Below are 15,639 nucleotides of genomic sequence, written 5' to 3'. Positions count from 1 at the left end.
ATTGACGCCTGCAAAAACACGCCACAGCTCCGGGGGCGAATAGATTGCGCAGGCGATGAAACTGTCGTAAGAATGCCATAGACGACGTGGTAGACGCATAATAGGCGTTAGGTGTTTAGCAGTCAAGAGAAGCTCTCGACGACATGCTGGTGGATTCTTGGTTGGCCAGTAGAATGGAGACACGGACGTCCCTTTTTCGACGTTGGACGTGGTCGGAGACCCCGGGCCCGCTGGCCACGCCGCGGCATGGTTGGCCCTGCACTAGTCCAATAAGATTTTGACGTACATGGATTGTGCCACAGAAAGGTTAAAGTTAATATTTGAAACAGCTGAGGCAGCCCAGGTAGCGTCGGTGTCTGGGACGACTCGGGCGAGACAGAGGTTGGCGGTGACAACCTATTTACAGGCTTGCGGTACAATATGCCGGGGTTTGATTCGCAATTGCACGCCGGAACAGACCAAGACTTTGCCGAGCAGCAAACAGAGCCCGACGTATGCAGCCCCTAGCAGTGCTAATTGAGAGATGATGACGCCAATAACGATGGGCGGGCTCGCAGTTTGCTTTTGGTATGGAGATGCGTACTATTCAACAGTCAGCCAGTCCAGCCGCATTGTCAGGGGGGCATCAATCAAAGGGACGATGAGCCTGAAAAGCGACAAGGCTGGCTTTATCAGTAACACTGCTAGTATCCAATGGCATCGTAGAGCGACAAGCTTGCTGTCCTGCCATGAGAAGCTGATTGGAATGCCAATCCCTGCCGGGCTGTGGCAGACGCCCAACGCTAGGACCCAAAGATGCGATGCTGAATCAAGATACAGTTTGCAAAAGTAGGGACAATGGGAATGAAATTGTGAGATGCAGACTAGTTAGGCGCAGTCGTTGGTAGGCCTTGTGGTGGCGAGTATGACGCTGCAAGCCAGAGCCCCTGTGGCTTGATTGTGTCTCTGCGCAGCGGCATTCGCTAACAATACTTGAGCGAACCGGGTTACAGGTGTGTGCAAGGATAGTTCTCAGCTTTTGGGTGTGGCTGAAGCGAGATGCACATCAGATGCCAATTCGTAGTGGAGGATCAAAGTGCGAGGTTACGATGTGGGTGCAGAAAAAGGTGGTCATTCGCTCAGTGCGTCGACTACAGGGGCACGAGGGGCGCTTTGCAGGGCCTTGCAGCAGGATCAAGCCCAACTCCAAGCAGCCAGGTGCCAAAATTGCTGCAGATCTGACATCTGCACCGTCCATCTGCCTGGACAGCGAACAGAGAGCATCTGACCTGGGTACCCATTTCTAAGTAGGTAGTGTCTGAGTGTCCGCGTGTCGTTTGCTGATATCGATACATGTCTACGACTTTACACTTGCCTGGGAATGACTCTAGTTCCTTTGTTCTCAGTTCTGCTCCGCGTGGGTGCACCAAGATATTCTTCGCCTTATCTTCGTACGGCAGTGGCCACGGGCTGGCCGCCGACCACTGCCAGGATTAAGGTAGCTGCGGAACTGGAACCGGTTTGCTGGTGCTGAGAAATGAGATGGCCCGCAATGAACAGTGCTTCGAGGTATTTCCGAGCAACAATGAACTTTGTAACTACCGATAACTTGCTAACCTACCACATACCTATTACATACCCATCTAGTTATGGGAACCTGGTGGTGATTTGCTCTGAATTATCTTAGATCCACTGTAACCGTAAACTCGTCCATTCTTTTGGCCATTTCCAAGGCGTCAACCTGCCCTTATTTCCAGGCCGCGGTCCCTGAAAGCCCACTATAACTCTGTCTTGTGGACGCTGTACCGTGCCCAGTCGTGCCAGTGTGCCCAGTTGCCGTCGACAGTGGTCCTCCAGTGGTCCTCCAGTGGTCCCTTCCCCGCCCACGGTGCCCGCTGTGCCCGCCGTTCCCGCTAAAATAAAGCGCTTTTGCTTTTCAGCATTTCTCGGTTTTTTTTTTCTGGCCCACAGCGGCACCACAGCGCCAGTAGGTACCGAGTACTGCAGCACCTCATCAGCACCACACCAGGGCACTCTCTTGCGCTCACTCAGCTTGCTTCTCTCTCAAACTCTCACCCACTTTCCGGCTCCAACCAGCTTCCCAGCCGCTGCACGACTTTCCCTTCTCGCAACCCAGCTTTCTTCAGTCAAGACATCTTCAGACCACACGCATCTCTCTCGACGGCTCTCTCCTCGTCCTCTTCTTCCGGATATACGAGCTTTCTTTGTCGCACCACAATTGTAACTCCAGCATCCGCCCTCCGGTTTCTTCTTCCTCCTCTTTCATCCTCTGGCTGCAGCCTTGCCAACCCTCCCACCGTCGCAACGAACGGCCGGCCTGCTCCGTCCCACGCAACCACAACGCTCTTCGCACGACGCCCTTCATCCTCGACGACGCCTGAAAACGCCTTCACACGTCCATTCAGCATGCTATTTGCCTAATAAACATTTTTTGTTCTTCATTTCCACATCTCGTCGCCCGCATCATGGGTAACGGTCAGGGAAAGCCCGTCGACCTCAACGGCGAAGGTATGCTCTCACTCCTTTGCAATGCTATTGCACCGCCATGCAACACAGGCCTCGCCACTATACACCTATACACCTGGTTCCAGGGTTCCTACAGCATACCTCACCGGCATAGCTCACCGATAACCCCTCTCTGTGCTCAAGCATTCCTTTCTGCCTCTCCCTCTGCTCACTGCTTGCTCCATCGCGTTCGGCCGCATCTTCTGACATCCCGATAGTTAGTCTCAACCACTTCCGCCTGTTACGAGTCGTCGGCCGCGGTGCCTTTGGCAAGGTAAGAATTGTCGAGCGAAAGGATACCGGGTTGTCCTTTGCGCTCAAGTATATCCGCAAAGATGAAGGTAAGTCTGGTCCCGCCCGTCTGGCATTCCTACCCTGGTGGTGAATCAATGTCTCGCTAATTGCCGACGCTCCTTACTAGTTGTCAAATCCGAGAGCGTTCGCAACATCATTCGTGAGCGTCGTATGCTCGAACATGTCAATCATCCCTTTATCTGCAACTTGCGCTATAGCTTCCAAGATATCGAATACATGTGCGTTCACACTCGCCGCCTTGCGCACTGCCATATCTAATCCGAACTCACACAACGCCATAGGTATTTGATTGTCGATCTCATGAGCGGTGGCGATCTACGCTTCCATATCTCCCGAAAGACATTCACCGAAGACGCTGTTCGCTTCTGGATTGCCGAATTAGCTTGCGCCCTACGGTATATACACGCCAACAATATTATCCACCGCGACGTCAAACCGGACAATGTTCTTCTTGATGCAGATGGTCATGTGCATCTGACTGATTTTGTATGCAGACCCTCATTCCCTGCATGACGCATGTACTGACTGGTCCAAGAATGTTGCCTCCGATGTTGTTCCCGGGCGAGTCCTCACCAGCAAATCTGGCACTCTTGCTTATCTCGCCCCCGAAGTATATGCTGGCAAGGGCTATGATGTCCGTGCCGACTGGTGGTCGCTTGGCGTTCTGTTTTACGAATGTATATACAACAAGGTATGTCTGTTGCGTACTCTACTCAATAGATCTATCCAATTAACCTATGAAGCGCCCTTTCGACGGCACATCCGAGGCAACATTGAGCCAGCAAATTCAATACCAGCAGCCTAAGTACCCCGTTACGCAGCCTCCCGTCTCTCTCCCTTGCTTGTACGCCATCGGTTCAGCGCTCGATTCCAATCCCAACACTCGCCTCGGCCACACTTGGGATCACTTTATCAGCAACGAATTTTTCCGAGATATCAACTTTGAATCGCTCGAACAAAAGAGAATCGAGCCGGTTTTCATACCCTCCTCCGAAAAGACAAACTTCGACGCTACATATGATCTTGAGGAACTCCTACTGGAGGAAGCTCCCCTAGAAGCCCGAGCTAGACGACAAAAACCGCGTGAGCGTTTAAAGGAGGACGCCTCACAGCAAGAGATTCGGGAGGATGAGCTTTATCGCATGATCGAAACCGATTTCAGCCCATTTGACTACACAATAGCTGCTTACAAAAAGTACGACGGCCTGGGCTCTCGAATCGCCATACCTTTAACTCTGGTTTGCTGACAATGGCTACAGATACACAGAAGCCGCCACAGAGGCCGGAATTTCACAGTATCCGAGACATCCACCTCCGTTGCAGCCCTCTCCGGAAGATGGTCCCCGAGCCATTACTACCGATGCTGCCGTTCCGGCACCTCCCGCAAATGATGTGCGGCCAGTCGAGACAGCGGGCAGTGACGAGGCCGTTTATCCCCATCCAGTCCGCGCCGCTCCAATGCCTTCCAACTACCGAAGCGGGTACGTTTCTAGACGTAATCTGTCCAACGGCAACAGAGTAATGAGTTCCACTGGTGGCGTTCAAGTTACGCTTGATGGCGGCAGCAGCTGGTCTGACCTTGCCCGCCAGGACGCGACATTGCCTATCGATGCCAACACGACGACTGTCATCAAGAGCGAGAGCTCTAGCAGCATGTTTGGATTTCTCAAGAGCAAAAGGGGTCGCAATCACAGCCCCAAGCCCAAGGAGCGGGGAGTTCTGGGTAAAGAGGGTGCTCGTGTAGTCATCAGCTAGACTGACTACCTTGCATCTGCTCTTAAACCGGAGTTTATTGGGTCCCTTTTTGCTGTCTGCTTTTTTGCTCTTCTCAACTGTTCAGATACACCGTTTTTATACCCTGGGCCACGGATAGAGGGCACACACCTTTTGCACACACCCACACCCAAGAATATACACTGCAACATCGTCGCAATCTTGTCCGTCTCTACTCTGCGGCACCTCTCGAGAGTTAACGTCACGACAGCCCTTTTCAACAGGTTCCTGCGATGCGCCGCATCGAAGACTTTATCTTTCCACTTCTGCTTTTATTGTTTTAAATAGCACTCGTTGCATTTACCTGGCGCCATGTGTAATTAGCAACATCAACAGAAGACGTACTTCTTTTATCCTCTCTACATATTATACATAACATTGCAGTATCGATTGATGCAATCTCGGTAAATCCGTGTGCATCTTCACCCGTAGTCTCAACTGCTAGTCCATGATGCGACTGTGACGCACAAGTAGCCAGCTTTGTTTGGCAGGTGACATAAGCGCAGCAGCCATGAGGATCAATCAGCACAGCGAATTTTCCATGTCAAGTCACGAGTAACCTCCGTCAACATGAAGCCTCGAAGCGACTTTGCTTTCAAATTACAAATTTTGCATTGCGTATACTAATAGTAGTCGTCTGATTTTGCTTTTCCAAGAAATTTATTGCAACATTGAACAGCTCCAAAGCACGGGGAACGAAGCCCTCAAGAAGAATGCGCACGAGGAAAGATACAGCATTTGCAATCCAAGAAATAGCAGCAGCAGAGAGCCTCGACAAAAAAGACGCATGGATTTGTAAATGCAAACAGATAGCCAACGCCGCAACAATACTTGAGCGCAAAAAGAACCAAATCGCGTCTCTCCTTTATCCTCCTCAACAAGGTCCAGAAGCAACCAAGAACCAAATCATGCAGAACCTTCCTGTTCGGCATATAATCTGGTCCCATGTCAGACCGAACCATAGCTGAGCCGCCCTCGCACCGAGAACAAACCCGTTACTGACAACGTGCTATTCAAGTAGTCCTCCACATAACGCCTTGTAAAATCATTCATTGTATTTTGCCGTCGCAAAATGACCGTGTTACCCAACTCCTCGTAAGAATACACCTATATGTCCATTTTTGTGTGCCGCACTCGTAAAGATTGTAGAAGCTCGCGAGCGAAGGAAACCTGCCACGCCGACTATTTCTTGATGGAAGTTTTGCTCCTAGTTACTTCGATGCCGAGCTTGTCGGCGACACAAGCTGAGGTGATGTCCGAGGTGGCGTCCTTGCCCATGAACTTTTTAAGAATATTGTCAAAGTCAACCTCGCCGACAACAGGACCATTGCCAGAGCACTTTGCTTTCTTGGTGAGCTCGCTGCACAGGCCGTCGAGATCAAAATCGCCGCTCTGAGCCTGAGGGCATTCTTGAAGTTTCTCCCTGTATAAATGGTTAAAGTCTGAGTCCGACTGCGGTGGCGGTGGCGGGGTAACGTACCAGATCTCGTGAGCTCCTCTATTCTTACCACCCATTGGAATATCGTCTTCAACCGCCTTCTGTTGAGCGTCAATCTCGGCCATAAGATTGCTTTTCTTGGCCAGGTTGGGACTAGGGGCAGTGTTGAATGGCGTAAGAAAATCGGCATCAAAAGCGTCGTTGAAAAAGTCATCGAAAGAAGGGTTGGACAAGATATTTTGCTGGGGCTCTCTGTAGTCATTGAACAGCTGAGGGTCAAACTGGCCACCATTCTGCTGTGCAAGCCAGTCAAGGCTACTATTGCCAAAGTCGGCATTGCCAAACGTGCTAAATGGTTGCTGTGGAGTCGTCGTGGTAAGTTGCTCTTCGCCGATTGTGCTAAGCGCCTCCACAGGCTTGAATCCCATTGGAGACTGGCTGAAAGGTTCGGGGGAGGTGCCGCAGGACGAGCTGGGTCCAGCATTGGAGTTCGACGAGGCCGATGGTGAGCTTGTGGCTCCGGGGAAGCCATAATTGGCAGAGTCAACGCTAGCGCCCGAGCCATTGCCGGCGGAGCTACTCATCGAAGGAGAGAAAATATTTGAGAATTTGGCCAAGTCTTCCTTGAACTGAGCAGCGGATTGCTGAGGCGGCTTCCTATCGCTGTTCAGGCTGAGGGCAGGGCTAGACACCTGGGTGCCGTTGTGGGGGCTGAGAGGCTGCGAAATGGATCTTTGGGGTTTGTTGGGTGGCGGACCTGGCAGAGCGCCAAACTTGGGAAACTCAAACTGAAAGTTGACATCGTTGATCCTGTTGCTAGCGCCGAGAGAGGGGACCTGCGGTGAAGACTTGGACTGGGCGAGCATAGACATGTTCTGCTTGTACTGCTTCAGTTCTATGTTCATCCGATCAACCTGAGCTCGAAGTCTTGTGTTTTCATGATTGGCAGCCTCGGAAGCCTTTTCAAGCTCCTCCACCTTGATCTCAAGATCCTTGAGGTGCTTCTCCTTTCTCTCGCGGAATGCCCTCTGGGCAGCACGGTTCTGCGCCTTGCGTTTCTGGCATGTGTAAGTATTGAATAGCTCGGTCTTAATGAGGGAGTGTGCAACATACAGAAGTAGGCTCAGATGTCAGCGGCTTGCGGCCAGGCTTCTTGGGAACCTTTTCGCCAGCCTCGCGCCTTTTAGCGTCATTCTCGAGAGCTTCGTCATCGTCGTCAGGATAACTTCGCTTCTCATGAATGTCATCGTCGGGCGTATCGGACTTGTCCGATGTGGACGGCATATCGCCAATCATGGCAGCCTGGTCATTGCCGGCAAAAGAAAAGTCGAAGCTGGAATCGGCGAACTCGTAATCATAGTTGTCGAGAAAAGGGCTATCTTGGTAGCCTCCAGCGATAGCGGAGCTATTGCCAGGAGAGTTTTTGAAAGAGCTGGGCGAAACAGATACCGGATTCTGCGTGGCTGAAGCAGATACCTGCTGCTTGTTGGTGTTGAGGGCAGCAAACAGCAGATTCTGCTGATGCGGAGTTAAGAAGAAGCCCTCGCCGGTACCCTCATGGTTGTCTGCGGACATTGTTGAGGATGTGAGTCGCACAAGGTATAAAATGCTTCACAAAATGAAACGGGCTAAGTTCACGGGACTGGAATCGAGCCAACCACGCAATAATCAATGCGCGTGGACGGTTGGGAGAGATCGGGCGACGAGGCGACGCCCTGGCGATGACTGGTGATGAAGCGGGGCAGCTGGTGGCAGAGGCAAGATGCCTAGGAAGGGCAGCGTTTCGCCACTGAAGAGAGAAACAAGTAGTTCGCCTTGACGGCGCCCAACTCTGGGGTCAAAGACGGTAATGGAAGAGGTTTCCGAAACAAAGACGATGGCGCAGCCAGTAAATGAATATTTCGACTATCCAAAATACGCTCTGCGGTATGTCTCGGGAGTAGATGCGAGAGGCAAAGTAGCCAGTAGTTCCAGCGGTTTCTGAGTGAGGAATCAAGTGGTTCGGACCCACTTGCGTCAGTCAATGGTAACTTGGGAAGGGGAGCAGCAGGGCACGTAAAAAAAAAAAGATAACGGGGATCGGGCAAGCGGTAAAAGGGATGCACTGTGTAGTTGAGCCAGGGAGAGTTTCGGAGGCTTGGACCAGAGGTTGCGCAAGGCTTCTTTCCCCTGGCTTGGGGGGCAGAGGAGGCTGGTCGCAACAAGGACAAGCAGCGCACAGTGGATATCACAGCGTCTCGACTCCTCAGCATTCACGCCGCGGCCGGTTCAGCACTGAATCAATCGCGGTCCCCGCTTGTGGAATTTGCCAGCAGAAAAACGCATTTGTAAGCGTTGAGAAGAAGCTGCCAGCAGCCAAGGCCCAATAAAGGTAAGGAGGGGCGGGAGCTCCTGAGAGCCAATCCTGCAACGGCGCCTGGCCTGTTGAGTTTCCGCACCAATCAGAACTGTCAATGCTGGCCCGCGCTGTCGGGGAGATCCCGTGACTGTCACAGAAAGTACTTGCTCCAGATATAGGGCTTTGCGGGCAGGACCAAGTACACCCCACATACCTCAGAAATAAAAGACCAGACCAGGCGAGACCCTGCACCGTTTCAAAAAAACTGGTTGACACTGTGGCGTTGACTGCCGAGAGACCTAAACAGATGGCAGACAGGGATTCTGCGAGATTGAATCAGAATAATGAAGAAGGCCCTGCACGATGAGCCGAAGTTGTTATTTTTTTCTCAACAATACCATCATCAGTACGGATTAAATTTCGCTATATCCTCGCAGGGCCAGGCTGCCAACTGTCTAGGTATCCAGTATTTCCAGATGCTAAGTAATCGGCGTTTACTTTACAGTCCTGAGCGCGAGCACCTCAACACCTCGCCCTGAGACCTTGATGGCGGGGATGTTTCCCTTTATAATTCTATCAGTCCTCCGACCGTTGTCGAAGCATGCTCAGTCTTTAATCGTGTTCGTGATCGTCACCCTCTGAGCCTCACTGCCAGGGTCTTCCCAACCTCCCAGCCTTGCAATCCACCCCTTCTCTTCGTCCAGCCGATACACTCGGCCCGGAATGACCCCCAAACTCCTCTAGTCTCCTGGTCCATCAGCCCATTTCGAACCTTAATGCGCGCTAGACTTGAGCACCAGTCCTTCTGCCAGTCGTACAACTTGTGCGAGGGCCTTGCGCACCAATGACTTATGCGCCCTGCTGCAAGGCCGAAACTCATCACTGGCAGGTGAATGCATTGTCGCCTAGTCTCCGGCGAGAAGGCCCGGCTAGCCGGCCACGCCAAGCAGGCCACGCAGACCATGAGGCTTGGAGCCCCCGCTTGCTCCCTCAACGTCGATGCATCCGCGGCCCATCAGACTTGTCATCGAGATGTATCCTTTTTTGTCGTACATGACGAGCACCAAAATCAATGCCGCTAAATATTCGTTTCATAGCTATTTCAGGTTCTTGAAAACTGCTAACATGTAACAAATTAGCCCGCGCAGCTATCCGTGTAATGTGTCATGGGCCTCGTAGAGGAGCAAGGCCTGGCAATGTTTGCACAATATGTGGCCTAGATGCTGCAGTTACATATCTTTTTTGGTCACGTACTGGAAAATATTTTGCACAATCTGTTTTGAGATTATTATTTTTTTTTGGTATTATTATATAGGCTTATTGGTATTTGACGAGGCCGGAGCGATCAAAACGCCGCCGTTGGCCGTGTGATTTCGCATCCAAGAAAAGTGTCCTCAGTTGAACCATTAAAAAAATTGCTTAGTTCTTGGCGATCTCCTTGTGGGCGTCAGCCTTGGCGTTGTGGCCGCTCTCGTCAAGCTTGTCACCGACGGCGTCCTTGGCAGCGGACAGACTGTGGAAAGATTGTTAGTGAATACATTCAGGGAGACTCAAAACTATTCCATGAGGGAGTCACATACCGGGTGCCGACATTGGCGTTGCTGTCCTTGGCAATTTCCTTGTTAGTCTCCTTGGAGGCACCAGAGATAGCACCCTGGACGGTCTCCGAGACGTAGTTGGCGGCTTGCTTGGCGGTCTCCATTGTGAATGTGAGGGTTTTTAACTCAAGTTGTTGTAGAAAAGTAAGTGATTGTCAAAGGTTTTGTGGAAAGTATGTGATGTGGAAAGAAAAAGGATTTGGAAGGGGACGGGGAAGCAGGGTATATATAGACTTTTCCGGCTACGTAACTCGGTCTTTCTACATTCACTCCAAGTTCACGATGGCCGGAGAGAGGGGTCAGGTACACCCATCTCACATGCCGTGCCCCTCCTACCCTTTCATTCCGTCTGTTGGGGTGAAGCTAACGAGAGGTTGTGGCTTGCGCAAGCTGAGGTCCACCCGAGCCCGTGGACTACGGAGAGCAAGTTCTCTAGTCTACCGGTACATTCTTACCTAAAAGTGGCTTCTGTACCTGCCTCTAGTGATGCGTGACAGGGATGTTGAGCGAAGAGAAGATAGTTAATGCGTGTCAACAAGACACACTACGTCACATGGAAGGCATGCCCCGCGATGTGATACGCTCAAACTCCCCTCCAAGGTGTGGCGCAGACTGCGCTTTGTCTCCTGTAGCCCCGCCACTGTGTCACCCAGCTCCTCTGATTAGCGCTCAAGGCTACCCGCGCAACCTCAGTGGCTTACCCAAAGGTGACAAAACAGATCGTTGTTCCCAACCCGGAACGAGAATAATTACTCGCAACAGCTTCAATTCGATAGTCGGGAGCATAGAAAAGATGCATATTCGGAGTGGAATCAATGTGCTGTCCGTTTCTGACCATATTTGATCAAATCTGTAGACGTCGAAACACAGAGTCGATGAAGAGAGCCTTCTTCCGTCGCCGGCAATCACCATGTGCCAGGTGGCTTATTACCCGCGGTTGGTTCCGACAAGCCACGCCTGTGCATCCACCATGACGACATTGACTTTTTTTTAACACCAGCCACGATGCGCTTCCGATAATATTAAGCCGAGGCCGTTATTTTAGCGACCCAGCAGTACATCGCCAATCACCTTGCAAGGCACCGGTGACTCTGACCTATCTAAAGCGATTTTCACCGTTTCCCGCGGGTTTTTCTGTTAATCCTGCTCATCACCTCACTCCCTCTCTCCTCCTCGTGTCACCCACTCTGCTAGCTCGCTGCCTTCATTTCGTCCAGCGTGTTATCAAACGGTTCCCAGTCGTGAAAAAGGCCGCTTTCGGCGGGGTCATGCTTCAAAGCGTTGCGAGTCAAATTATCGTCGTTCATACCAGTAGCCAAATCGGCGATCCAGAGAGAGACAAAAATTACGCCTCCACATCGTCTGTCCGATAAAGTTACACGAGCCACAGGGTCCCACTGCGCCCAGCCACAAATTGCATGTTCAACGCTGCCAAAACCGGTTTTAGCCACCAGTTCCAATCCGCCACTGCATCACGCCTGTGGCTAGTGCGGTAGCTGTCCCTCATCATGCCCATGGACTGGTCTGGACCTTTGGCGAACTTGTACCTTTGGCGATGGAAAGCCGGAGAATTCCATAACGTCATCCCGGAATCCGCACTACGCTTGGTGTGGCTTGCGTATGCATACAACGTGTCAATTGCCTTGATTCTGAGATAGGCGGACGGCAATTTGCGGTTGTACGATGTACAGTTGATTGCGGCTCAAGCCCAATATCTCATAAATTTCCATGATAAGCACTAAACACGTCATTGCATTTATGGCAACCCAAATGCGTTTTCTGTATTAGGAAAACTTTGGCCGCCAAGCCGTCCCGTTGATGTACCAATAATTGAGGTGATGCATGTATTCCAGCCTCGGCTTTGGTGTTGCCCATTACCGCGTAGTTTCAACTAGTTTTGGCATCACACCTAGTACTAGTTACATCTACCCTACAGCAGAATTGACCGTTTTGACGGAATCCTGTACCGCAAAAGACTGGGCATTGCTCTCAGTACGAGCACTAGCCAGGATACCAACTATGGCTTATAAAGCTGTTTGTTAGTTACATCCTTCCTCCCATAAACCAGAAATCATCAAGAGTGCCGGATCTGTTTCTATCGGCTCTCTGCATTATCTTTGATCCACTGCACTATCGAGTCAATGTTGTCAATAGCCACAGCAAATACCTCGGAAGCAACACTATAACGGGTGCTAAGCAAAATGGCCCCCGTTTCATTTGCCCGGGCAGCCCATGTGCAGTGGATGCAGGCCGTCAAACATCAGTGTGTGAACCGATCAATTGGCGAAGACGGGGAGGTCTTTGGCGAGAAGGAGCGCGAGAACAGATACGGCGCGACTAAGATCATACAACCACGTTGAGAAAAATTGACTGTTGTAGTATTTATCAATACGCGCACCTCGTGTTTTAGGACATGGCTGTGTTGAAGAGGCCGACCAGCAGCGGACCAGCAGCGGCCGGAAAAGACTTCGGAGCCCATTATATAGGCTGTGCGTCATTGCAAAAAAAGAGATTCTATGAAGAAGAGGATGCAGGAGAAAAAGTTGAAGGGTTTTCATACGAAACGCGGCGAGGCGTCCTGGCAGTGCGGCTGAAGCCATGTAGCTGGTGCTCGAACGGCTCCGACAGCTTGACCACAGCGGTGGACCAGGTCCTGCGTACTTCTTCCGACGACCGGCATTCTTCCAGCGTGGTTTCTTTCCTCAACATCAATGGCGTACCTCAATGATTGATTTCAAGCATTTAAATGCAAGCGAATGACGAGCCTAAGCTAAGCGCCTGACTCTCATCCTCACGTTGCCGCCGCCTCGCGGAAGTTCCGTGTCGCGTCAGTCATAGAAGCTACTGTAGACCATGACACTGTCTAGAGTAGGCATGCCGTGATATTGAAGCTATCGTGGGTCAAGCAGAGCTGATGAAAGATTGATGCGAAAGAAACATTGAAACTGGCGGTACTAAATCATCACGTGCCTGAGAATCAGTGGCCTGTGCTCGATCGTGCTTCGAGACCCCACTATGCGCTAACTGGCTGCACTAGTGAGCTTGGTTGAGACGGACTCTCTGGCACCGCCCCGTCTCGACATCTCGCGAGTAAACAATCTCATTCACGTATTAGGAAAGCACGATTTGGTGATCGAGTTGGCAAGCATGGATCTAGCGTACGACCACATTCAAGAGGAAGCCTTCCGCCGGGACACGCCCAAGCCAGGCGAGCAAAGTTCGTCACAGCCGCCTCCCTCCTCCCTAAACGATGAGATTCAAGATGCATACAAAGCATTCTATTCCAGCCCTTGGGGCGCCAAAATTGGCGGCTTTTTTGGAAACATGGTGAAGCAGGTACGACTTCCTCGACATTGCGCAGCACGCCAGGACCAGAAAGCCGTACTGACCGATCCAGGGCGAATCCGTATACAACCAGGCTTCCAAGGAGCTGGCCGAAGTGGGCGAGGACGCCAGCAAGGGACTCGCCGACCTACGCGAAACAATCATAAGCCGGACCCGGGGCATGTCGATAAATGCCACCGGTGACCAAACCGCCAGATCGGCCGAGGCTGCCGAGAGCAACTCGACAGTGACCAGCTCTGGCACCGACTCGGAGACATACTTGTCGCGACTACGAGCCGAGGCCGCCAAGCGACTCAAGGACCTCCAGCGCGCAGAAGACGCTGCCGATGAAGCGCTTCTGCGATTCGGCGGCAATGTTCGCGACTTCCTGCGCGATGCCATCCAGGTTGCGCCCCCGGCCGACGGTGACGAAGAAAGCACGGTACTCTTTGAAAGTAAAGACGCCTCTGGCAAGCGCGTCATACACACTTCCCGATTTGATGCACAGCTTCACGTTATTCACACTTCTACCGATGGCTTCGGCAAGGACCCCGAGGGTGAGGAATTCAACAAGTTCACATCAGGGTTTGACGTGGAGAAGAAGACGGACGATATTGCCTCGGATCTGGAAAAGTACCCCGAGCTGCGCACCACCATGGAGAAGCTAGTGCCTGCTCAAATCTCCTATGCCGACTTTTGGAAACGCTACTACTTCCTTCGCCGGGGTATTGAGGATGCCGAGTCTCGTCGCAAGGAGCTCCTCAAAGGTGCAGTAACCCTCTACAATCCGAGATATGCCCTGTTGACTCATATGCTGATGTCCTTATGTAGCTGCCTCTGCCGAGGACGTTGTTGGCTGGGATGATGATGGATCCGACGACGAAGGCACCGCCCCCAAGAAGCCCGCCTCTGTCGAGTCGTCCACCACAATTAACCCCCGCAAGGATGGCCTGCTTAAACCCACCGAGACGCGCAAGTCCAACGACGAAAAGTCGCAGGCCGACAGCGAAGCGAGCTACGACGTAGTTGGCGGTACTTCTGGCCTCCCCAGCCAAGCTGCTAGCAGTCCAAAGGAGTCGAAGAAGGATGAGGACAGCGACGACGATTGGGAATAAGGGCAGAGCAAGGTGTTTATAGATTGGAGTGAACCCTGTCTGCTTTTGATGTTTATTTTGTGTGCTGAGATACCGTTTTGAGGCGTTGTTGGCGTCTTTGACAACCTGGAACATGTTTTCACCCCCCTGTTCTCTTATTCTTTTCTTCATTCCTATGTTGATAAGCGTAAATTTTATATCTATGCATTGGGTATCAATACTCAAAGACCCGTCTACTGGCAAGTCTTTTTGTTATTCATCGTGCCCTGTAACCAAGCAAACTCAAGACTCCCATTTGACGCAGCCAAAATTCTGCCCAGATCCTGTCGGTCCCTCTCCCAATCTACCTCTTCTTCTTCGTCACCATGGTAAAGCCGTCCTCATCCACCTGCGGTTCCTGCTTTTCCTTTGACACCGGCGCCGGCGCATCTCCCATGTCCACATCACTCCCCTCATCCTCGTCATCGTCCTCGCTGTCGTCGGGCTCATCGTCGGTGTCCTGGTTCGGGTCCTCGGCTTTTTGGAACATTTGCCCGACTTTGCCGCCCTTGAGCTTGGCGAAGCGCTCCGCCAGCGCATTCGTCTCGTCAAACTGGCCCGCGGCGCACTGCGTGCGCGCGCGCACAATCTGCTGCGCGACCTCGAGCGCCGAGTCGTCGTCGACATTCACCTCAAACTCGTCCACCATGACCTGCAGTAGCACCGTCTCCACGTCTTCCGTGTCGGCCTCGTCTGCTGTGGATGCAGCAGTGCTGGATGTGCCATCGGGCGCCGCGGCCGCGTCTGCGTCTGTGAATTCGGGAAACAGCTCGACAATGGCGCCGGCGAACCAGTCGCGCTTCTCGGAGGAATCGGGGCCACCCCAGCCGTTGGCGACGGAGAGTGTCAGCGCAGGCCACAGGTGCAGCGCGTAGGCGACGGCCTGCTCAAAGTTGTGTTGGCGTGTGGCTAGGTTTTTTCAAAAAAGAAAGAACAGGTGGTGTTAGTTGCAAACGGGTGTGGTGTAGATTGTCACGGCTACTTACAAGCCGGGGGCAGCTGTGAAGTAGAAGCCATGATTGCGACCGTCAGGCGTGAGAATTGCCTCGTGGTCTTATTGTGGTGTAGGTAGAAGCGGATGCTAGAACCATTGATGGCTTGGTTGTCACTCTTTTGTGTACGAATTTTTTTTTCCTTAAGCTCCCGCTTTGGCGGGGTGGTGGAGGGAGGGGCAGAAAAAATTGGTGGGGGTGGTTTGGACGGCGCTGTTTATCA

At 52.1% G+C, this 15,639-nt stretch overlaps 6 protein-coding genes across 6 annotated transcripts; 3 read left to right on the top strand and 3 right to left on the bottom strand.

The window, feature by feature from the left end:
- Nucleotides 1–2,465: 2,465 nt before the first annotated feature.
- Nucleotides 2,466–4,575, top strand: BBA_03651 (protein kinase; the record flags this gene model as incomplete). Its single annotated transcript, XM_008598748.1, has 7 exons — nt 2,466–2,508; nt 2,724–2,846; nt 2,927–3,038; nt 3,102–3,306; nt 3,356–3,511; nt 3,564–4,015; nt 4,080–4,575. 7 exons carry the CDS (start codon nt 2,466–2,468, stop codon nt 4,573–4,575), a joined length of 1,587 nt encoding a protein of 528 aa, XP_008596970.1.
- A 1,200-nt stretch (nt 4,576–5,775) lies between these two features.
- BBA_03650 (transcription factor PAP1) lies at nt 5,776–7,606 on the bottom strand (the record flags this gene model as incomplete). The annotated part of the gene is made up of 2 exons (XM_008598747.1): nt 5,776–7,089; nt 7,145–7,606. 2 exons carry the CDS (start codon nt 7,604–7,606, stop codon nt 5,776–5,778), a joined length of 1,776 nt encoding a protein of 591 aa, XP_008596969.1.
- A 2,182-nt stretch (nt 7,607–9,788) lies between these two features.
- BBA_03649 (glucose-repressible protein) lies at nt 9,789–10,071 on the bottom strand (the record flags this gene model as incomplete). Its single annotated transcript, XM_008598746.1, has 2 exons — nt 9,789–9,882; nt 9,950–10,071. The coding sequence occupies 2 exons, from the start codon at nt 10,069–10,071 to the stop codon at nt 9,789–9,791; spliced, it is 216 nt and encodes a 71-aa protein (XP_008596968.1).
- A 2,097-nt stretch (nt 10,072–12,168) lies between these two features.
- Nucleotides 12,169–12,327, top strand: BBA_03648 (uncharacterized protein; the record flags this gene model as incomplete). Its single annotated transcript, XM_008598745.1, has 1 exon — nt 12,169–12,327. One exon carries the CDS (start codon nt 12,169–12,171, stop codon nt 12,325–12,327), a length of 159 nt encoding a protein of 52 aa, XP_008596967.1.
- Nucleotides 12,328–13,114: 787 nt separating this feature from the next.
- BBA_03647 (BSD domain-containing protein) lies at nt 13,115–14,406 on the top strand (the record flags this gene model as incomplete). The annotated part of the gene is made up of 3 exons (XM_008598744.1): nt 13,115–13,303; nt 13,365–14,058; nt 14,123–14,406. The coding sequence occupies 3 exons, from the start codon at nt 13,115–13,117 to the stop codon at nt 14,404–14,406; spliced, it is 1,167 nt and encodes a 388-aa protein (XP_008596966.1).
- Nucleotides 14,407–14,728: 322 nt separating this feature from the next.
- Nucleotides 14,729–15,441, bottom strand: BBA_03646 (pre-rRNA-processing protein TSR2; the record flags this gene model as incomplete). The annotated part of the gene is made up of 2 exons (XM_008598743.1): nt 14,729–15,333; nt 15,411–15,441. 2 exons carry the CDS (start codon nt 15,439–15,441, stop codon nt 14,729–14,731), a joined length of 636 nt encoding a protein of 211 aa, XP_008596965.1.
- Between the last annotated feature and the right edge of the window lie 198 nt (nt 15,442–15,639).

The sequence above is a fragment of the Beauveria bassiana genome (genome assembly GCF_000280675.1).
Source record: "Beauveria bassiana ARSEF 2860 unplaced genomic scaffold BBA_S00008, whole genome shotgun sequence".
In the NCBI taxonomy this organism is placed as follows: Eukaryota; Fungi; Ascomycota; class Sordariomycetes; order Hypocreales; family Cordycipitaceae; genus Beauveria; species Beauveria bassiana.
The sequence above is the reverse complement of the archived record's forward strand: the minus strand, read 5'-3'. Positions and strand labels throughout refer to the sequence as shown.